We start from the raw sequence: 22,290 nt of genomic DNA, 5'->3' as shown, positions 1-22,290 counted from the left end.
TGCTCCTTTGCACCCCAGTATCTCTCCTTGCACATTCATCGTCTGCACATTCTACCATTCCAGTGTTTAATTGCTATATTGTAATTACTTTGCCACCATGGCCTATTTATTGCCTTACCTCCCTTATCCTACCTCATTTGCACATGCTTTATACAGACTGTTTCTACTGTATTATTGATTGTATGTTTGTTTATTCCATGTGTAACTCTGTGTTGTTGTATGTGTCGAACTGCGTTGCTTTTTCTTGGCCAGGTTGCAGTTGCAAATGAGAACTTGTTCTCAACTAGCCTCCTTCCTGGTTAAATAAAGGTGATTTTTTTTTTTTTTAAATGCCTAACCCTAACCTTAAAGACCAAAAATCTCATTTTTTTATTCATACATTTTAACCATATAGCCAATTTCGACTTTGTGGCTGTGATAACTAGTGACAACCCAAGGTTGTTTTTTAATTTTATTTAACTTTTATTTAACCTTGAGACGTTATCCTTGGGACTTCCCTACACTAACCCCTACCCGTAACCCTTACCTAACATTTGACCGTTTTTTTTTAATGTATTTTATTCATAATAGAAAAATCAACTTACATTGCTACATCAAACATGTCTATCTAACCTTTGACCGTTTGAATCGTCAACTTCAATGGGGTGACGTCAGAGTTAGGAAGTACCAAGCAAGGAGCCTGTTTAGAATTTTGGCTTGGGCATCGCTTACCCCACTTTCCCCTAGCTGGAAAAAAATGAATGAACTGCAGTGTTTTTTAAAAGATTAGACTAGGCCTAGAGTAAATAAATGAACAATTCTAGCTAAGGAAAACTGCATGCAATTCAAAAACATGACAATGCATTCAACATACACATTACATACCATACAAACAAAGACCTGTATTACTATTGCCAATTTGATGTGGTAACGTTGCATTGAGTCAGGTGACTGCCGTCAGCTGATTGCCTCCAGACGGAATATGACCGACCTGTCAGAAACGCAATGAGGATCGGCTGAGTTTAGCATAATCGAGTCTCTCTACGACTTTTGGGGCTTATATTTCACTAACGTGGACAACAGTTTGCCAACAGTTACTAAGGTGAGTTTAGTAAAAATATCCCTGAAAGTGCGAGAGTATGCTCTCAATGAATCATTGCCTAGCTAGCCAGCCAGTCTCCGGCAGTGCATAAACATTTATTCAACTAACGTCCTATACCTAGCTAACATTCCAAATGACATTTTGCGAAAGCTTGCGACTTCCCAATGAAACATTGTACCTACAATGTTCGAAAACTAGTTTGCTTGCTAACTAGGGTACCAAACTGGCTAGCTAATCTGGCTTGTTTGCATTGCAATAAAGCAGCCGCTGGTGCCAGCTAATTTAGCTCGCATTTGCCAGTCCATGCCTGTGTTGATCTTTACCTAAATTATATAATTTGGGTTTATTTTTGACAAATCAGGTAAAGGGTCGCGTTCAGTTTGCACTAAACAGTATATAACTTTTAAATGGTTATTGTCCACGCTGAACTCCCGTTTGAAATGTTTTCTCCGGTTTATTCCCACTGAATAAATCCTTCAATATTGTTTCAGCTGAGCGGGTTGCCGGTTGGCATGGCGAATGTCCCCAGCAAGAGCAATCACACCGGGAAGGATGGCCAGGTGTGGGAGAGACTCTGGACCTTGGAAGAGATGCGACAGACCAGCGCCAACTGGTCCCTGGCTGCAGACTCAGGAGTAGGCTTTGGTTATTATCTCCAAGTTATTATTCCGTTTCTGAATACCCAACTGTTTCTAATGCATTTAACAGTGTATCATCTGGTGGCTGAAGCAGAAACAGACTGGCAGGCAGGCTCTCAGCCTCTAACTCTACATTTTATGGGTAGAGCAATCACATAGCGTTGTAAACAGCAATGCAACAGATTAACTACCCTTATCGCTGTGGCAAAGACAACGTCCGCTACTGAACAATCAGATACACTGTTGAATAGATGAAGATTAAACAGTTGTTGGTATCCTCTCCTCCACAGCTCTTCCTGTTCCTGCAAGACTTCTCCCAGAGGATGCTGTCAAAGACTCATGCGATAGAGAAGCAGCTGGATGGACTGATCAGAGACACCAAGGCCACAGACTGCTGCATGCACACCGTCTTCAACGACTTCCTCATGCTCTCCAACACACAATTCATTGAAAACGTACGTTGTGGACTGAAAATACCATGGTCGTCTTCATTAGAGCATTTTAATGGAAGAAAACGGACTGAAACAGGGAAAGGACTACCTGTCCTTGACTTGTCTAATAAGTAACACAGATGTACTTTTTTTTTTTTCTTCATTTTGTTCTACTACAGTGTGCCCAAATGAACACGACCCATGTCTTGTTCCTCTGTTGAGCTTGGTGCCCCTCTTCTTTAGAGGATGGTTGTGCCGTATTTTATATTTCCCAGATATTTTGATACTTCGCAAGCTTTTAACAAAATGAAGAAAAGATGAATCGTGCTACATGGTACAGAACTATGAGGAACTGATGTCTCTTGTGTTTAATGATCTGCTTGCTCATGGTGCCGCCTCTTTTTGTTCACTATCACAAGGTGCTGTGTTACATTGATAGATTCTAACTCATTCTTCTTGTATTGATTGTGTGATGTGTTATTGATATTTGTGTTTGTTGACCTCATCAGAGAGTGTATGATGAGGAGGTGGAGGAGGCGGTGCCAAAGCCTGATGCTTTGGAGAGACCGCCTGAGCAGGTAAATCATCTACCTACTCCTTCCTTGATGTGTTGTGACATGTATAGCACTGTGACATCGCGAGTTCCTCCCCGGGGATAGTTAAATTCAATTACCCCGCATTAGAAGACTCGTGAGCAGAAGGAAGCCCAGCTGATTCCTAAGGTCCAGGAAGCAGTGAACTACGGTCTGATGGTGCTGGACTCTGCCTTTGAGCAGCTAGACATCAAGGCAGTAAACTCTGACTCAGAGGACGAGGAGGCCACAGACAGAGTGGAGCCCATACTGGAGCCCAAGGTGAGTTTGGAATCATCTGGAAACATACAGGATTAGAGATAAAATTCAAGTTATTCACGCCTCCAGATGTCACGTTAGGATTAGTATCTGCCCAGTCTAGTCTAGGGAGGATGGCCAATGTTTCCATGCCACTGTGTTTTTGATCTGTCTTTGGGGTCTAGGTCAGTTTAAGCACTTTGACAACTGATGTACATGTTTATTTTACATTTTTTTGACTAACATTTGATTTGAATGATTGTGCATGTATTGAGCAATGATGTTTTCTCTGACCGCTTCCTCACCTTCTTTCCTTCTCTAACCCACCTCTCTCTGTTTGTAGGACCTGTATGTGGACAGGCCTTTACCATATCTGATTGGCTCTCAGCTCTTTATGGGGCAAGAAGACGTTGGACTGGGCGACCTCTCCAGTGAAGGTAGATCACCTCTGTTCTTCATGTACTCTTTCTACTGAAGGAAAGTGTGTGTATTCTTGGCATGTGTTTATATTATTAGTGTTCAACACTCTTCCAAGCATAGTGTTTGTCATCTAACATTAGTCATGTTTCTCAGAGAGAAAGTGAAACTGATGTCATTCTTTACTTCACAGAAATGTCAGTCGACAGCGATCGCGACACCGTCATTGTGAGCGAAGATGGCAAAGATGCTAACGTAAGTATTTTTTCATCTTTTCATCCAGAAAGAGTCAGATGTGTTTTGAAAGTGTGAAGTTGACATTATTATTATCCTCAAAATAAGTTGAAAATACTGACAATTTGATTTAGATAACTGTATTATCCCTGTGGTGTTTATGTGAACAGCAGTCAGACGATGACTTTGACCAGGATGAGGGGCCAGCGACCATTAAGAAGAAGGTGAAGGTCAATTTCACTGTGACTGTCAGGGTCGACGATCAAACCCAGAGTTAGTTGATATCTCTGTGATAACAATAACAAACGTACAGGATTGTATCGCTGTGTGCACAATTTTGACAAGGGATGATTAAGGTATTTGCCAATTTAATCAATGACGAAACACAACAGAAAAATGTGTGATTGATTGAATCCTTTCTACACTCTGGACACTGGCCATAAGCATGCTGCTGTTTATGGCGATGATGGTAATGGTTACACCTTAGTGAGGATTGTGATTTTATTTGCAACCTCATGGATGACATTGAATGATTTCCCCTTCAGAAGTCGTCTATGTTGAGTGATGATGAGGACGAGGAGGGAGATTCAGACCTATTTGGAGAATCGGACGAAGATGATGATGATGATGACAGAAAGGTATGTTTGATTATAGTTTGCTGGTGGAGACTGATACTAATAATATGACAGAGATCATTTATGAAATATAACTAGCCTTTATCCAGCTAAGTCAACAATGCTAATACATTTGTTTTATGACTTGAGGGAGCATAATGAATGTGTCATGTCTCAACTATTGAATGTAGACATAAATGTGAAATATTTTTTGTAGGTAATTGCTTGTCCCCTTACATGAATATTGATGTTCTATTCCACCTCTCTTTTACGGAAGTCTTTGTGTCACATTCAGAACCCAAGACCATCATCCTTTGCTGATGAGCTGGCCGCCAGAATCAAAGGGGAACCTATCAGCAAGACTGAGGGAGATCGCACATGTATGTTGGGTTGACATGACCTGAATTACAAACTATTCAGCATGTCCATTATCACCTCCACCATTTTTTGTTTTATGTTAAACATATCATGGTTTCTGGGAAGGGTAACTGTATGAGCTCATATGCTAGCCTGGGTACCAGTGTGTTTCTGCTTTAGCCAACTTATTGCCATATGATCGTATGGCCCTGTGTTTTTTGCAGTAATGTGACATGCCTGGATTTTTACCCTTTTTATTTAAGCCTTTTCATCAAAATGTCCTCTTCTTTTTATGTCAGACTGTCCAGCACCATCCTCAGACAATTGCTTGCATTTTTGATCTACAGTGGCAAGAAAAAGTATGTGAACCCTTTGGAAATACCTGGATTTCTGCATAAATTGGTCATAAAATTTGATCTGATCTTCATCTAGGTCACAACAGACAAACACAGTCTGCTTTAACTAATAACACACAAACAATTATACTTTTCCATGTCTTTCTTGAACACACCGTGTAAAAATTCACAGTGCAGGGTTGAAAAGTATATGAAGCCTTGGATTTAATAACTGGTTGACCCTCCTTTGGCAGCAGTAACCTCAACCAAATGTTTTCTGTAGTTGCGGATCAGACCTGCACAACGGTCAGGAGGACTTTTGGACCATTCCTCTTTGCAAAACTGTTTCAGTTAAGCAATATTCTTGGGATGTCTGGTGTGAACTGCTCTCGAGGTCATGCCGCAGCATCTCAATCGGGGTGAGGTCAGGACTCTGACTGGGCCACTCCAGAAGGCGTATTTTCTTCTGTTGAAGCCATTCTGTTGTTGATTTACTTCTGTGTTTTGGGTTGTTGTCCTGTTGCATCACCCAACTTCTGTTGAGCTTCAATTGGCAGACAGACAGCCTAACATTCTCCTGCAGAATGTCTTGATAAACTTGGGAATTCATTTTTACGTCAATGATAGCAAGCGGTCCAGGCCTGAATCAGCAAAGCAGCCCCAAACCATGATGCTCCTTCCACAATACTTTACAGTTGGGATGAGGTTTTGATGTTGGTGTGCTGTGCCTTTTTTTCTCCTTTCTTATTAGTTTAAGCACACTATGTTTGTCTATTGTTGTGACTTAGATGAAGATTTTATCAAATTTGATGACCAATTTATGCAGAAATCCAGGTTGTGTGTGTGTGTTCCTTCCAAACAACTCAACTGTAGTTTCATCTGTCCACAGAATATTTTGCCAGTAGCGCTGTGGAACATCCAAGTGCACTTTTGCCAACTTCAGACGTGCAGCACTGTTTCTTTCGGACAGCAGTGGCTTCTTCCGTAGTGTCCTCCCATGAACACCATTGTGTTTAGTGTTTCACGTATCGTAGACTCGTCAACAGAAATGTTAGTGTTCCAGAGATTTCTGTAAATATTTAGCTGACACTCTAGGATTATTCTTAACCTCTTTGAGCATTCTGCACTGTGCTCTTGCAGTCATCTTTGCAGGACGGCCACTCCTAGTTAGGGTAGCAGCAGTGTTGAACTTTCTCCATTTATAGACAATTTGTCTTACCGTGGACTGATGAACAGGCTTTTAGAGATACTTTTGTAACCCTTTCCAGCTTTATGCAAGTCAACAATTCTTAATCTTAGGTCTTCTGAGATCTCTTTTGTTCGAGGCATGGTTCACATCAGGCTTCTTGTGAATAGCAAACTCAAATTTTGTGGGTGTTTTTTATAGGTCAATGCAGCTCTAACCAACATATCCAGTCTCATTGATTGGACTCCAGGTTAGCTGACTCCTGACTCCATTTAGCTTTTGGAGAAGTCATTAGCCTTGGGGTTCACATACTTTATCCAACCTACACTGTGAATGTTTAAATTATGTATTCAATATAGACAAGAAAAATACAACTTGTGTGTGTGTGTTATTAGTTTAAGAACACTGTGTCTATTGTTGTGATGAAGATCAGATCAAATTTGATGACCAATTTATGCAGAAATCTAGGTAATTCCAAAGGGTTCACATACTTTTTCTTGCCTGTGTAATTCTCAATTCAGGCTTAAAATATAGGATAACATCTTGATATGCCGTATGACTGCGCGGAACACACAGTCTAGCACCCAGACTAATGATCCTACACTTCACTCAATAACAATCTACCTAAATTCAAGTATCTGTCCTCTCTGTTTTGATTATTATGGCCACTGTTTGCTCCATACAAGTTCCAAGATGTGTTTTCAGTTGGTACATTTGCACATAATGTAGGCCGTACAACAAATGTGATGTCATAATGCAAATAATGTTGGCAGATTACAACAGCACATGTTTCACTACATATCATTGTTCTGCATGTGCATGCTCATGTTTCCTTCCCCGTGTCACTTCTCTGAAGCATTGTCGTCTGCCTCTAAGAAGAACAGTAAAGCAAAGAAAGAGCCCAAGGCTGAAAGGCCACCGGGTAGGACAGCAATTCACTCATCTAAAAGAGTTTTTTCTTTACTGCGCATTGTGTACAAGCACCTAATCTCTCTCACTATGTATCCAATTATATTGTACCTGCTAAGCTAACTGTTACTTCATAACACTTCAGTCAGAAGAGCATTAGTGGAGTTGGTCTCGCTCCAAAGTGACTGAATTAGATGTCATTTGACAAGCAGTCATGACATTGCAGTATTTTCCAGTAATTTTTTTGACTTGTTGTTGACACCTGTTTTTGTTGTAGCTATTGAAGATGACAGCGAGGAGTTATTCGGGCCGCCCAAGATGGAGGACGAGGACTTTTCTCCCTTTGGAGGAAAAGGAAGCCTCTTCAGTGGAGGGAGAGGACTGTTTGATGATGAAGTAGGCTCACATGAATGCCGTTTTGTAGCTTCCATGTCTTACTTTTTACATGTTACTTACCCATTGCAATTTCACGTAATATGATGGATAGAAATCAATAAGTGAACCGTTCAAAGAAAACAAAATCAATCTACAGCCTGTTAAAAGCTCCCGAAGAGTACATTAAATGAGTTTTGTCTGAAACCATAGCGACCCTGATAACATGATGTTTGTTGTCCAGGGGGATCTGTTCTCTGATCCACCTAAACAGCCTGTAGCAGAGGAGAAGACCACAGGTAGTAATAGCCATACAACTATCTGTTGAAACACCAAGGCTGTTTTCATTAGGGCACACTAGATATTTTGTAATCGAAAACATTTTTTGTGTTCTGCAAGTTTAGATGGTTGCTTTCCATTTCAGGATGTTTTGTTGTAAGTGAATTGAGAATGTTGTTAATTTTGTCTAATGGCTGTGGTCACTGTTCATAATTTATTTGTTGTGGGTTACCTTATTCAGTTGACCTTTGTGTTTCTGCCAGAACCTGTCAAGCCTGCTAAGAAGATTCCTTCAGGGGCTGTGCCAATTTTCCCAGGTAATACAATTTGTATATATTTATTTATTTCACCTTTATTTAACTAGGCAAGTTAGTTAAGAACAAATCCTTATTTACAATGACGGCCTACACCGGCCAAACCTGGACGACGCTGTGCACCGCACTATGGGACTCCCAATCAAGGCCGGATGTGATGCAGCCTGGATTCGAACCAGGGACTGCAGTGACGCCTCTTGCACTTAAATAGTAATTACTATTACTATTTAATCTTTGAAAGGCCTTTGCTGTCCTTAGGGCATGTTTCTATGCTCCCGAGTGGCGCAGCGGTCTAAGGCAATGCATCTAGTAATAACAGTGTTACTCAAACGATGCAGTGTCTTAGACCGCTGCACCACTCGGGAGCATAGAAACATGCCCTAAGGACAGCAAAGGCCTTTCAAAGATTAAATAGTAATAACAGTGTTACTCAAATGAAGAAGACAGTTTTCTGTGGCTTGAGAACCTAATGCCTCTGAAGATACCGTCCTGCCTTTCTGAAACGGAATTGGATTTATTTAAATTCAAACTAAATACTATTACAATACATGACCACAGACAGTCTACTGTACTATGTTGACAATTCTGTGATGGTATTGACAATTTTATCCTCTCCAGATTTTATCTGACGAGTCTATCCTGTCCTCTTCTTTCCCCATAGAGAACAGCCTGTTTGGCACTCCTAATGACTCTGATTCAGTGGAGGGTAGAGAGAATGGCAGTCCAGCCAAACCCAGCAAGACCCAGACATCAGCCCCTAGAAAGACCGCTTTAGGGGGGCTGTTCGACGATGAGGAGGATGACTTCTTCACCGGCAAAAGCCTTAATAAATCCAGATCAGGTAAGTCAATCAAACCGTAACCTCTCTCTCTCGCTAGCATGGTGGGCGAGACCCCAACTTGAGATCAATGATCGTAAAATATCAGTGAAAATCTTACATTGACATCACGCCAATACATCAGTTACTCTTAGGTATGTGAATCAAGTTTACACCTTATTTTCATTCATGCAGTTTCACATCTTAGATCTTGCTATAACTGTCTTTAGCACAAGCACTCATAATGTGTTGTCACCTGTGGTCAGCTGGACAGGAGGAACCCAAGCAGAAGAAGACAGTGGATCTGTTTGGAGGAGGTGATGAGGATGGTGACATCTTCGGTGACAGCTCCGGTGTTCTGCCCCCTCTACAGAGCAGGAGGGAGGTGGTGGAGGAGGAGGAAGTACAGGTGAAACAGGCTCCTCAGAAAAAGGTGAATATACACATGTGTACAGAGCATTGTTTTTACCTATACTCTATCATAGGCCCTCCGCTCACTACCTAAGAATTTAGAGAAAAACGGGGCAATTCAAGAGGATGCTACAAAAGTTATGTCAAAACGTTGTTTTCTTTGCCCTATGTCATTATACATCACACATAATGAATCATTAGATTGTTCTCTGCAATATTCTAACTTTAGTATACTTATACTTGACAGTGTTGATGAAATAAGAATGTTAGTTTGTTGTGACCGTTGCTAGTTTAGACTGCGCTGCTCTTGGGTCTTTCTCTTCCATATTTGGCATTGGGAGGTGGTACCATTTGGAGGTGTTTCTGCGGGTTAGACCAATCAAAATCAACTTGATACCAATCTACGTTGAGAGGAGCCATTTCTATGCCGATTTAAAGGGAAAGATTCAGAAATAACGAAAACGTGAACATATTGTCTTCACGGAGGGTGGTTATTGAAATTGTCTGTTAGCTTTGTAAATAAATACATATTTAGTCCCTATTTTAATTTTATACTGCAGATTTCATTTCGAAAAAGCCCATGTTTTCACTCGTTTGACCTGCAGCCATTAGTTTACTTTTTACCCCTTTTTCTCCACAATTTTGTGGTATCCAATTGTCCTATCGCTGCAACTCTCGTACGGACTCGTGAGAGGCCAAGGTCAAGAGCCATGCATCTTCCGAAACACGACCCTGCCAAGCCGCATTGCTTCTTGACACACTGCTCGCTTAACCTGGAAGCCAGCTGCACCAATGTGTCGGAGGAAACGCCGTACAACTGGCGACCGAAGTCAGCATGCATATGCCCGGTCCGCCACAAGGAGTCACTAGAGCGCGATGGGACAAGGACATCCCGGCCGACCAAACCCTCCCCTAACCCGGACGACGCCGGACGCCTCATGGGTCTCCTGGTCGTAGCCGGCTGTGACACAGCCCGGGATCAAACCCGGATCTGTATGACGCCTCTAGCACTGCAAAGCAGTGCTTTAGACCGCTGTGCCGCTCGGGAGGCCTGTTAGTGCTGTTCTGCCGCGGTGCAGAGTTCTATGGAGCAGTGACCACCTTGATCATTCCATTCACTCTAAACATGCTAAATTCTCAGAGTAAATTGTCTAACTTTTAAACCATCTATGGTAGCGACATGGGGGTTAGACTACTGTTTTTCTGGCGCAATTCTCTGTTGAATGGACATATTTGTGTAAACCTTGAATTAATTAATACTTTTACGGGTGAACAACCTACATATTAAGTGGGATACTTACTTGATTTAGGGGACTTGGGTATCATGATTACATGTTGCACTGATGATGGTTGTTGGTTTCAGTGATGAGGATGATGGTTGTTGGTTGTGCTGAGGTTGTTGGTTGTGTTTAGATGCCAGCAGGAGGTGTCTCCATGTTTGGTCCTGGTACCAAGAGCCTGCTGACTGAGACACTAAAGAAACGACGGCCCTCCACCAGTGAAGAGTCAGAGGAGGTGGGAATCCTCTTTTATCCATCCATCATCTCTATATGCAATATCTTTCTCTTTTTCTCTCTTTCTCTTTTTCTCTCTTTCTCTCTCTCACTCACTCAGAAGTGTGCTTCTTTTCAACACTTATTCTCAAGTAAGGGTCCATTAAATATATGTAAACATAAAATATGTCAACATGAAAATTGTAATGGTCTTGCGAATTATTTTCCAGGCAGACTACTGAGTTCTATTTCCTCAAATGTCACATTGATAGCTAAAATGGCGGTAAAATGTAGATTCAATCCTGCCTTTTGTCCATATGGAACATTTCTGGGATTTCTTTATTTCAACTCATGAAACATGAGACCAACACTTTACATGTTGCGTTTTATATTTTTGTATAGTATACTTTACCCACCTTTTTACCACTACATCAGTGGAACCAACCAACCCACACCATGTAAGGTACAAATAAATGCGTCAGACTTTGACATTGCGAGCATGGGTGAATCGCTCCTGAAGAGCCACATGAAGGGGGAATGACAACGCTGCATCCTGCGCTGGCGTCAGTTCTACATTTGTGACTTTTTCTCTGCAACATCCTCCAGAGCTTTTTTGCCCATCGCCTCATTCACGGGGTGCCCGCGATATTCCGCTTTATCAAGTGACGGCTGTGCTCCTGCCCTTCTGGTGGCCTTTAATGTGCCGTGTTCCTCACACAGCCCACCCACCCTTTTCCCGGCCGGCGACACTAAAGCTGAGTAGAGTAGAACTTGAGTAGAACTTGTAAGGTGATGAAACCAAGTTTTTTTCTCTTTATTAGGTTGTAGCTATATACTGCCATCTGGTGGCGACTAGAAACAATGACATATGAACTATTACAAATTGATGGTCCTTGAAAATAAATATTAGTGATTGAAAAAGTACTTAAGTCCTTGAACTTGACTTGCCACTGTGTGTACGAACCCTGTAGAATTTAAGGTGATCATGGAGCACACTTTGTTTTACAGATTTAACCTCAACTTTCTGTCCCTGTCTTTCTACAGATATGTCCAACCATCCCTAAGAGTCAGTCCAAGCCTGAACCGACACTTCAGAGCAAAGCTCTTCTGTCCATATTTGTTGACGAGGAGGATGAGGTGAGAAAATGAGCTATGACTGATATCGGTCCATAAAATATAATGAATTGGTACCTGCATCTTCATATCTAACCGCTTTCTTTCATTATGCAGGATCTGTTTGTGTCTGCGAAGAAGTCTAAGTCAAGCCAAACTGAAGATGTCACACCACAAGTCAAGAATCATGTCTCTAGCGCCCTCTTCAGTGATGACGAGGTAATGGGAGGGAACGGAACCTTGCTACATAAACTTCAGTTCAACATCAGCCTTTCAGAAAATAATGCCTCCTTCTGTAGCCACTACCCCTTTTTGTATTCACAGATCTGAAATAACTGGACAGGTGTGTGGGCAATTCCACCGTAACAGAGTGATAATTTATGTTTAAAAAAATATATACACTACCGGTCAAAAGTTTTAGAACACCTACTCATTCAAGGCTTTTTCTTTATTTTTACTATTTTCTACATTGTAGAATAATAGTGAAGACATCAAAACTTTGAAATAACACATGGAATCATGTAGTAAGCAAAAAAGAGTTAAACAAATCAAACTATATTTCATATTTAAGATTCTTCAAAGTAGCCACCCTTTGCCTTGACAGCTTTGCACACTCTTGGCATAGTAGGTGTTCTAAAATCTTTTGATCAGTAGTGTAAATATATTTTTTTATTGCAAAGTTAAACCATACAACTCTATGCACAAAGACTACTTTTAACAGTTTCCACAGAACATTTTACAAAAACACATTTACTTGAAGAACGGTACAGATGGAACAAACCGTCATTCTGTTACCAAACTTTGCATCTGCACTGTTCTTCAAATACATTTAGTTTTTGTAAAATGTTCTGTGGAAATTGTTTGTTGTACTTGGGCTTAGGGTTGTATGGTTTGCGTAACTTTTCAATCATTGGTTTTTGTTTGACATATATTTTAAAGTGTAAGATCTGAGTTTCTGCATCACTCTGTAATTGTGGAATTGACCATAGCCAATATGGTGATGGCAACTCCATCCAATGGGCTCAGCACAGCTTCAGATATAGCTTACAACCATCCTATTCCAACAAATCTGCAAACACCAGAAGGGTAGGGGACAAGCGGTAGATTTTGAACCGGGCTTGATATTGAAGGTTGTCGCTAATACTTCAACACATGCTATCTATTTAACCCTTTATATTCTGGCTGTATCAGGACCATTGGATGAGCTCCAAGCATAGTGCAGGAAAGACTGGAGGGATGAAGTCCAGTGAAAGCGCACCCTATAGTCTACCCAGTGTCAAAGCAGATCCTTTCGACAGCCTGTTCGATGAGGATGATCTCTTTGCTGCTACCAAGGAGTTGAGGTAAACTTTATATCCACAACAATAGAGACACTGTGCTAAAATGTTTGACTAGTGTAAAAAAAAAAAAAAAAAAGTAAAATCACTATCTCTAGTTAGGGTCTTGGTGTTGTTTTGATGGGTGTAAATGTCTGTGTTGATGCAGTCAGAAGAAGCCACAGAGAGTGTCTCTCCAGTTTGAAGATGAGACTGAGGATGGTGAAGATAAGGGATCTCTCTTTGACTTCAAACCAGCCATCAACAACAGCTCTACTCTAGCTGACCCTAAAGTAAGCCTGGGTTACAGATTCTGGTTGTGTCACAAATGGCACCCTGCTCCCTATGTGCACTATATAGGGAATAGGGTGCCATTTTGGGAAGCAGACACTGACATGAATTATAACCTAAAGATAAAGCCTTCGAGGCAACAATTGAATTCAGTAATACCGTACATTCGGAAAGTGTTCAGACCCCTTCCCTTTTTCCACATTTTGTTATGTTACAGCCTTATTTTTTAAAATGGATTAAGTCAATAAAAATCCTCATCAATCTACACACAATACCCCATAATGACAAAGTGATAACAGGTTATTAGAAATGTTTGCAAATTTATAAAATAAAATAAAAACGACATAAGTATTCAGACCCTTTACTATGAGTCTTGAAATTGAGCTCAGGTGCATCCTGTCTCATTGATCATCGTTGAGATGTTTCTACAACTTGATTGGAGTCCACCTGTGGTAAATTCAATTGATTGGACATGATTTGGAAAGACACTCACCTGTCTATATAAGGTCCCACAGTTGACAGTGCATGTCAGAGCAAAAACCAAGCCATGAGGTAGAAGGAATTGTCCGTAAAGCTCAAAGACAGCATTGTGTTGAGGCACAGATCTGGGGAAGGGTACCAAAAAATTCTGCAGCATTAAAGGTCTTCAAGAACACAGTGGCCTCAATAATTCTTAAATGGAAGAAGTTTGGAACTACAAAGACTCTTCCTAGAGCTGGCCACCCGGCCAAACTGGACAATCGGGAGAGAAGGGCCTTGATCAGGGAGGTGAACAAGAAGCCGATGGTCACACTGACAGAGCTCCAGAGTACCTCTGTGGAGATGGGAGAACCTTCCAGAAGGACAACCATCTCTGCAGCACTCCACCAATCAAGCCTTTATGGTAGAGTGGCCAGACAGAAGCCACACCTCAGTAAAAGGCACATGACAGCCCGCTTGGAGTTTGCCAAACAGCACCTAAAGACTCTCAGACCATGAGAAACAAGATTCTCTGGTCTGATGAAACCAATATTGAACTCTTTGGCCTGAATGCCAAGCGTGAAGTCTGGAGGAAACCTGGCACCATTCCTATGGTGATGCATGGTGGTGGCAGCATCATGCTGTGGGGATGTTTTTCAGCGGCAGGGACTGGGAGACTAGTCAGGATCAAGGGAAAGATGAACGGAACAAAGCACAGAGATCCTTCATGAAAACCTACTCCAGATCGCTAAGGACCTCAGACTGGTACGACGGTTCTCCTTCCAACAGGACAACCACCCGAAGCACACAGCCAAGACAAAGCAGGGGTGGCTTCGGGACAAGTCTCTGAATGTCCTTGAGTGGCCCAGCCAGAGCCTGGACTTGAACCCGATCGAACATCTCTGGAGAGACCTGAAAATAGCTCTGCAGCAACGCTCCCCATTCAACCTGGCAGAACTTGAGAGGATCTGCAGAGAAGAATGGGAGAAACTCCCCAAATACAGGTGTGCCAAGCTTGTAGCGTCATACCCCAGAAGACTCAAGGCTGTAATCGCTGCCAAAGGTGCTTCAACAAAGTACTGAGGGTCTGAATACTTCTGTACATGTCATTTTCCAGTTATTTTTGTATTTCTTTACTTGTTTTTGCTTTGTCATTATGGGATATTGTGTGTAGATTGATGAGAAAAAAACTCCCAATTTAATGCATTTTTGAATAAGGCTGTAACTTAACAAATGTGGAATAAGTCAAGGGGTCTGAATACTTTCCAAATGCACTGGATGTAGACCTTTATCTATTATTTTAAAACAATTCAAATATTGAATGAAAATGTGTTTATATTCATATTTTTGGGGGAAAGTACTATTTTTATTACTGTTTGTGTTGTACTCTTCATGGAAATATATGTGTGGTAACATCCCTGCAGTGATATGTATGTATTGTTGAATTTTAAACAACTAGTCATTTACCCCCTAGTTCATACCCTTGTCTCCTGTGCCCTTGTCCTGTTCTCTAGGCTGCTGCTGTGGCCTCCCCAGCCCCCTCGCTGGTCCACACAGACAAACCTGAGGAGGTGACGGCACCTCCTCCCCCAGTGGAGAAGAGGCGTGCAGAGGAGAGGGCAGCGAAGGGTCCTGATGTACAGCCCCTGTCCTCTCCACTAGAGGGCAGTGAGAGTAAGAAGAAGCCAGTAGGGGCCGTCAGTCTGTTTGGAGGGATCAACGTGCTGGGAGACGGACTGGGAGCAGCCAAGGTGAGACGCTACATAAGGCTCAGGGTAGAAGTTCCTAAGCTCAAATCTAGGATCAGCTGAACTCATCAAACCCAAATCTTAACCATAACTTAGTTTTAGTCATTTGGGCCCTTTCTCAATTCATCTTTCCTTGATTCCTCTCTCCTTCTCAAAATGCATTGGAGAAGAAGGCCTAAGGGGTGGGACCTTGGACATTCTCTTCCAGTATGGTTGAGATTGAGGTAAGGAGAGAGGAAAGGTGAATTGAAATGGAGCCTTGCTCCTAAGTGTAAGGTGCTGTACTCCGACTCTCTGTATATCTTCCTGTCACATAACAAGCAGACTAAGAGCCCATTGGATGAGATGGATGGTGATGACTTCCTGTCTAAGGAGGGTCCGCCCCCCATGGAAAAGGAGTCCACGTGCGTCTGTGCATGTGTCTGTCTGTCTAAATCCTATGTCTGTGCGTTAGCCTACAGAGGAGCGTCCTCATACCAAGAGCAGTACCGGGGTGTTCCAGGATGAGGAACTGCTCTTCAGTCACACTCAGCAGAGAGACAACCACCCCGACGTTGACATCTTCGCCACGCCTGACAAGTCTGTGGTGAGTTCTAGGGACAGTACTCAGTGAGATGGGAAAGGTGTTAGTGTTGGGCGAGAGCAAAAGCCTGCACTCACCAGGACCAGGGTGGATGCACATTGACGCGTACTACCTGCTATTCTTTTTAGTGATAAATGAGTTGTACTTATGATATTCCTGTTGATAAAGTGCTGTGTTCCTGTCTCAGAGGTTCAGGCCCAGTAATGCTAGTAGCTCAGGGAAGTCCAGGCCCAGCTCAGTGAGGTCGGCAGCCCCAACACTTTTTAGTGATGAGGATGACCTCTTCAGCTCTGTCAAGCCCAAAGCTCTTCGGCCGGTACCCTATTCATTAACAACTTGATTAATTTACTGATGACTACACCCTCAGTCCTTGTCTTTCATTTGACCTCAAAGTATCAGAGAAGCCCAGTAAACCCGGTAAAGACAAGCCATCCCCAAAACCTTGTCACAGCACCAGTCACAGGGAGTGAGGTAAGGCTGATGAAACAGTCTTACGTAGGCTGGTTTACACAGGCAGCCCAATTCTGATATTTTTTTTCCCACTAATTGGTCTTTTGATCAATCGCATCATATCTTTTCACATTAGATTTTTTTTCAGAGCTGATCTGATTGGACAAAAGACTAATTAGTAAAAAATAAATCAGAATTGGGCTGCCTGTGTAAATGCAGCCTTAGTGCTCACCAGTCTATGTGATTGCCAATGTGTTTATGATTGAAGGGTTTCAGAATTTGAAGGATATCTATAGACAGTAATGCTCTCTCCTCTCAGTTGAGACTTGTTATTCTGTGATATATTTCAAGGGAATGTTATCCAGGCTGTTACATTGCTTTTGGAAGTACTCCTGTCTGTGTCAAGATTACTTAAAGGTCAAAAACATGATTTTCCTATGTTTTAGATATATTTACACACTGAGTTTGGCATAACATTGTGAAAATGATAATGCCCTTTTAGTGTAAGAGCTGTTTGAAAAGACTGCCTGAAATGTCAGCCTGTTTTGATGGGATGACGTCACCAGGCGGTAAATTAGTTAATAGACCAATGAGAAAGAGTTCCACACATCTCTGCCAATAACAGCTAGTTATCCCCTCCACACTCAGACCACTCACAGACAGTCCTGGAAAAATTCTTTGTTGAAAAATTGCTCTTCGCTAAGACACTATTTTTGTTTCTTGTTTTTCAATTAAAATGGTCAAAAATCACATTTAGTTACTTAATTGTTACCAAGAAATGATTTGATATTGAGAAAAAAGCTGCATTGGACCTTTTCACCTGATCTATGTTGTTCAACTGCACAGAAGCCGGCACCAAGCTCTGTAAAATCTCAACCGCCTTCGTCACGGATTGGAAAACTCCAAGTAAACAACTTCTTCTTTTAAGTCAGTCAACGTTTTACTCTATCTTTACTCTTTCTGACTGACAGTTTATTCGTCCAACATGTGTTCTCTGCCAGACATCTTTGAACCTCCGCCTTTGACATGAATCATGTCGTCTTTTCCACTGCTGGCTTAAAAACTAAACTGAGACAGCGTGACTGTCAGATTGATTTGCATAATGTTTTATTTTTTACCATCAGACTGAAAGCGATTGCTCAACCTTTCTTCTTCTTGAAACTGCATGAATAGATGTCATTCCTATGTCTACCTTTTGACTTTGGCTTTATTCTTGGGCTCTCTTTCCTCTGTATGTCTACCGCTTTGTTCTGATCATCATGAGGAACTGCATGAACAAAATTACTTGTAAATCCATTTCTATAATGTGATAACCATTTGCATGTGTCCTCACTGTGCTACAAACACTCTCTTATAAAGGACTTTAGTTGATGAACAAATGTGTTCCTCCTCCCCACTCTCAGACCAACCTGGTGATCAACCCTGCTGCCCTCCTGCCTAGAGTGTCCCCTTGGATCCTAGGGGGGGTCAGTGGACTACCAGGCCTGAGCCCCAGCTCCTCAGGCCTCAGTCCCAGTACAGCATGGACCCAGTCCCCCAGCGACGGAGGGCTTAGCTTCGACCACCCTGTCCAGGTGTCTGTGCTACAGTGTGCCAACAAGGTTGGTCAAGGGTCAGAGGTCAGGCACTGGGGTGTGGGGGAAACAAAGCACACCTAAAGCTCTAACCTTGTACCTTCCTAAATAAGCCTCTGTTATGACTTCATGTGTCTTCTCTTCCTGTAGGGTCGAGCTAAAGGCTCCATCTGCCGCAGGCCCCAGACCAGGGCAGCACGGCAGATGTCAGCTCAGAGCTCGAATAACCAGGGAGAGGACCGGGCCGGACACAGCCCAACCCTACCTCATCCAACCCAGCCTAGTTTGGCACTACTTAACCCAATCCAGCCTAGCCTGGCACTACCTAACCTAACCCTGCCCAGGCCTAGTCTACCCAACCAAGCCCTAACCACTGCCTTACCCTCCTTCTTACCTGCCTCTTTACCCTCCCAACCCCCGCTCACTGATGTCTCTGTCAGACCGGCAGTTCTAACACTACCAGTGTCCAACACCCCTCTAAAGAGAGACTTTTCTAAGGGTAGCAAGGTGAAGGTGCTGCCCTCTCCCGACGAGGCTGACCTGTTTGGGTCTGTCCCTGCCCTAGCCCCAGTCCCCAAACTCACCGCAAAGACTACGGAGGGTGAGTTGACACCGAAGAAGGAGAAAGAAGGGACCCCTCCGTCCCTCTTTGACGACCCCATGGGTGACCTGTTCCAGAACGTCAAGCCGAGGTCTGCGATGAAGGCAAAGGCCTCTTCTTTCCTGGAGGATGAGGACGATGAAGAGTATATCTTTGTGCTGGGAAAGAGCTCTACTCCCACTACTAAAATGACTGCCGGGGGGAAAGTCACTAAGGCAGGGAGCAACTCTACTCCCAAACAGGACCTTTTCCAGGTATTGGTCATGGTGATCAATATTTTTCAGTCAATTGAACAATCAATCTGTCCCTTTTTTAAATGTATTGTGCAGCCAGGAATTTACAATATCTTACAATCATTGAAATGTTTGTTTATTTTTCATCGTACTAGTTGGAGGAAATATCGATACAGTTACATATCGCATATTATTTTGGACGGTATTATATCGATACTTTGACTCGCAAGTATTTTTTCTATTGCTGGGTAGCGTTCGGTAACGTTAGCCAGCACTAATCGGTGGTATCTGCCAAAACGCAGGTATTTTTCATCCTATAGCAAGTTCTCCATCTTCTTTTTTAAATGTTGAGTCGACATGTTTTCAGCACTTTTCTTTCCATGACTGATTAAAACAAATTTTCTCATGCTCTTCTGTCTGCAGCAGACATACACTGAGTATACCGAACATGAGGAACACCTTCCTAATAGAGTTGTACCCCCCCCCCCCCCCTTTGACCTCCAAAACAGCCTCAGTTTGTCAGGGCATGGACTCTACAAGGTGTCGAAAGCACAGGGATCCTGGCCCAACAACGCTTCCCACGGTTGTGTCAAGTTGGCTGGATGTCCTTTGGGTAGTGGACCATTCTTGATACACATGGGAAACTGTTGACTGTAAAAACAGCAGCGTTGCAGTTCTTGACAAGAACTGGTGTGCCTGGAATCTACTACCATACCCAGTTCAAAGGCACTTAAATATTTTGTCTTGCCCATTCACCCTCTGAATGGCACACATACACAATCCATGTCTCTATTGTCTTGTCTCAAGGCTTAAAAATCCTTCTTTAACCTGTCTGCTCCTCTTGATCTACACTGTTCGAAGTGGATTTAACAAGTGACATCAATAAGGGATCATAGTTTTCACCTGGATTCACCTAGTTAGTCTGTCATGGAAAGAGCAGGTGTTCTTAATGTTTTATATACTCGCATATATACTCGCATGTATGTTTCAAACATTAAATTGCAATAAAATCACAGTATTGAATCGCAATACATATAGAATTGCAATACTTATCGTATCGGCACCTAAGTATCTTGATAATATCATATCTTGAGGTCCCTGGCAATTGTCAGCCCTACAGTACATTGTAGTAGTCTAAATGCAGTTGGTCTGGCTCAGCGCATGCTGCTTCAGCTTATCCAAGAGTCACGATCTCTGCAACAGGAGGTGGAGGGAAATCCATGTATTCCTTGGAAAGTGTATGTCTGCTTTTTTTCTGAATGTGTTTTTCTGTTGTCCCAGGATGAAGCGGCGACGACCCCCAAAGCTCACAAAGACAAATCCCTGGATGCCAGCCTGTTTGACGACAACGTTGACATCTTTGCTGATTTGACGGCCACTTCAAAACCAAAAGAGAAGAAGTCCAAGAAGGCGGAGACTAAATCCATATTTCATGATGATATGGGTGGGTGTTTGCAGAGCACATATATCAGAATATCTTGCATTGTTGTTCCTCAATAACTTTCAACATGCACGTTGAAATTTACCGCAGACAAATATAGGTATACGTACACACACATTCTTACAATGCCATTGCCACCAGGTTGAACTGAAACATCTACTGGACATGCTCTCTCCGTACAGATGACGTCTTCTCTCCCAGCACTGTGAAGCCAATGGCCAAGCAGCCTCCATCTAAGTCCAGGAAAAGCCCTCCCTCCCAGGACACCAGTGCATCGGACGGCTTGGGCAACATCTTCGACCACCCTCACGATGCTCTGGGTGGGAACTGAACCGTGGACTGTTCCTGATGAACTAAAGCTTTGTTTGAGTCCCAAATGGCACTGTATTCCGTAGATGGTTCATTACTTTTGACCAGGGCTCATAGGGTGTGCACTATGTGGGGAATAGGGTGCCATTTGGGATGCGGTCCCTAACTGTAGAATTGTGCAGAAAACGTTGTTGTTTTGGAGGACTGAAAAAGGGGTTGGAGATATTAACACTGTTCTTATAGAGACTATTTCTATAAAAACAATCCATCGATCGGCATAACCTCGGATGGAAAAAGGGGATGATTCTGATACTCATCTCTGATTGATAACAAGTAACTATTTGTCTTTATTTAATGTCCATGGTAGCAGGACTTAGCCATCATTAGGACAGCTGCTAATAAAGAAATAGTAAATTATTTATACATGTAGTTGAGTTCTGGGTATGTGGTTTAGCATTGCCATTCTGAGATTACATGTCACCATCGGGCTGTGTCATATCACCGTTATGAAATCATTGTTTTTGTCTTTCAATTAATATGAAATTGTTACATTTGTAAACTTTGCCTGTGATAAATGACAGATTTTTTTTTTTTAAGAATTAAAATAATATTTTGCTAAATTTAAAATTTGTTAGAAAGTTTGTTTCTAAGATCTGCAGCACTACTTTAAAGTATTTTGTTAAGATAATGAATCGTGGAATTACTAATGCAGCTAAAAGAGGAACATAGCTGTTCACTGCCATCTCTAATCAACTTTTAAATGTTGACTAACTGCACTGGTGCGTTTAGAGGATTCTGCTACATTTTATAATAATAAGGAACATCTATATTTTGATCAATTAAAATCTATCACTGATGGTATTTAAGTTTCAATTTCCAAGTTTTAATGTCATGCTCAAGTACAGTGACATGCCTTTCTTGCAAACTCAAAACCCATCAATGCAATAATAACAATGTAATACTAAAAATAAGGTGAAACAAAAACATGTATTTTTATCTCGTATAAGAAAAACAAGATTAAATATGTCAGCAGACTATATACAGGGTCAGTACCATATTTACAATGTGCAGGGATGCTGGATCGCTAGAGGTAGATACTGTATGTAGGCAGGTAGCCTAGTGGTTAGAGCGTTGGACTAGTAACCGAAAGGTTGCAAGATCGAATCCCCGAGCTGACAAGGTAAAAATCTGTCGTACTGCCCCTGAACAAGGCAGTTACCCCACTGTTCCTAGCCCGTTATTGAAAATAAGAATTTGTTCTTAACTGACTTGCCTTGTTAAATAAAGGTAAAAAAATATATGGGTAAGGTGGCTAGGCATCAGTAGCAGCAGCATATATGATGATTTTATGTGAGTGGGTGTTTGTGTGTAGAGTCTATAAATGTATGTGCATATTGTGTGTGAGCAAATGATGGAGTGAGTTGGAGTGTGTTGGAGTATCAGTGTGCGTAACT

General features: G+C 42.1%; 1 protein-coding gene across 2 annotated transcripts; it reads left to right on the top strand.

Annotated features, from left to right (window-relative positions):
• Window positions 1-962: 962 nt before the first annotated feature.
• On the top strand, window positions 963-21,457 carry LOC120017763 (WASH complex subunit 2-like). 2 transcript variants are annotated; one of them, XM_038960733.1, is made up of 27 exons: window positions 963-1,081; window positions 1,573-1,716; window positions 2,010-2,174; window positions 2,660-2,728; window positions 2,834-3,004; window positions 3,324-3,417; window positions 3,591-3,652; window positions 4,177-4,269; window positions 4,541-4,625; window positions 6,980-7,045; window positions 7,310-7,428; window positions 7,649-7,703; window positions 7,947-8,000; window positions 8,659-8,838; window positions 9,081-9,247; window positions 10,639-10,740; window positions 11,763-11,855; window positions 11,949-12,050; window positions 13,023-13,174; window positions 13,317-13,440; window positions 15,412-15,648; window positions 16,100-16,231; window positions 17,525-17,584; window positions 18,082-18,279; window positions 18,403-19,107; window positions 20,368-20,530; window positions 20,710-21,457. In XM_038960733.1, the coding sequence occupies exons 2-27, from the start codon at window positions 1,594-1,596 to the stop codon at window positions 20,856-20,858; spliced, it is 3,720 nt and encodes a 1,239-aa protein (XP_038816661.1). In that variant the 5' UTR covers window positions 963-1,081; window positions 1,573-1,593; the 3' UTR covers window positions 20,859-21,457. The 2 variants fall into 2 exon arrangements, with proteins under 2 accessions (XP_038816661.1, XP_038816662.1); XM_038960734.1 differs by lacking the exons at window positions 963-1,081; window positions 1,573-1,716; window positions 2,010-2,174; ... (2 more) ...; window positions 3,324-3,417; window positions 3,591-3,652 and having other exon boundaries at window positions 4,109-4,269; window positions 4,523-4,625.
• The last annotated feature ends 833 nt before the right edge of the window (window positions 21,458-22,290 follow it).

The sequence above is a fragment of the Salvelinus namaycush genome, chromosome 22 (assembly GCF_016432855.1).
Source record: "Salvelinus namaycush isolate Seneca chromosome 22, SaNama_1.0, whole genome shotgun sequence".
Taxonomy (NCBI): domain Eukaryota; kingdom Metazoa; phylum Chordata; class Actinopteri; order Salmoniformes; family Salmonidae; genus Salvelinus; species Salvelinus namaycush.
Note: the sequence above shows the minus strand (reverse complement) of the source record. Positions and strands in the feature narration are given on the sequence as shown.

Excerpts from the sequence above, each read along its gene's own strand:
- LOC120017763 (XM_038960733.1), top strand. The coding sequence starts at position 1,594 with ATGGCGAATGTCCCCAGCAAGAGCAATCACACCGGGAAGGATGGCCAG. Across the intron at positions 2,729-2,833 it reads TGGAGAGACCGCCTGAGCAG|AAGACTCGTGAGCAGAAGGA; the intron begins GTAAATCATCTA and ends ACCCCGCATTAG. Across the intron at positions 4,270-4,540 it reads ATGATGATGATGACAGAAAG|AACCCAAGACCATCATCCTT; the intron begins GTATGTTTGATT and ends TGTCACATTCAG.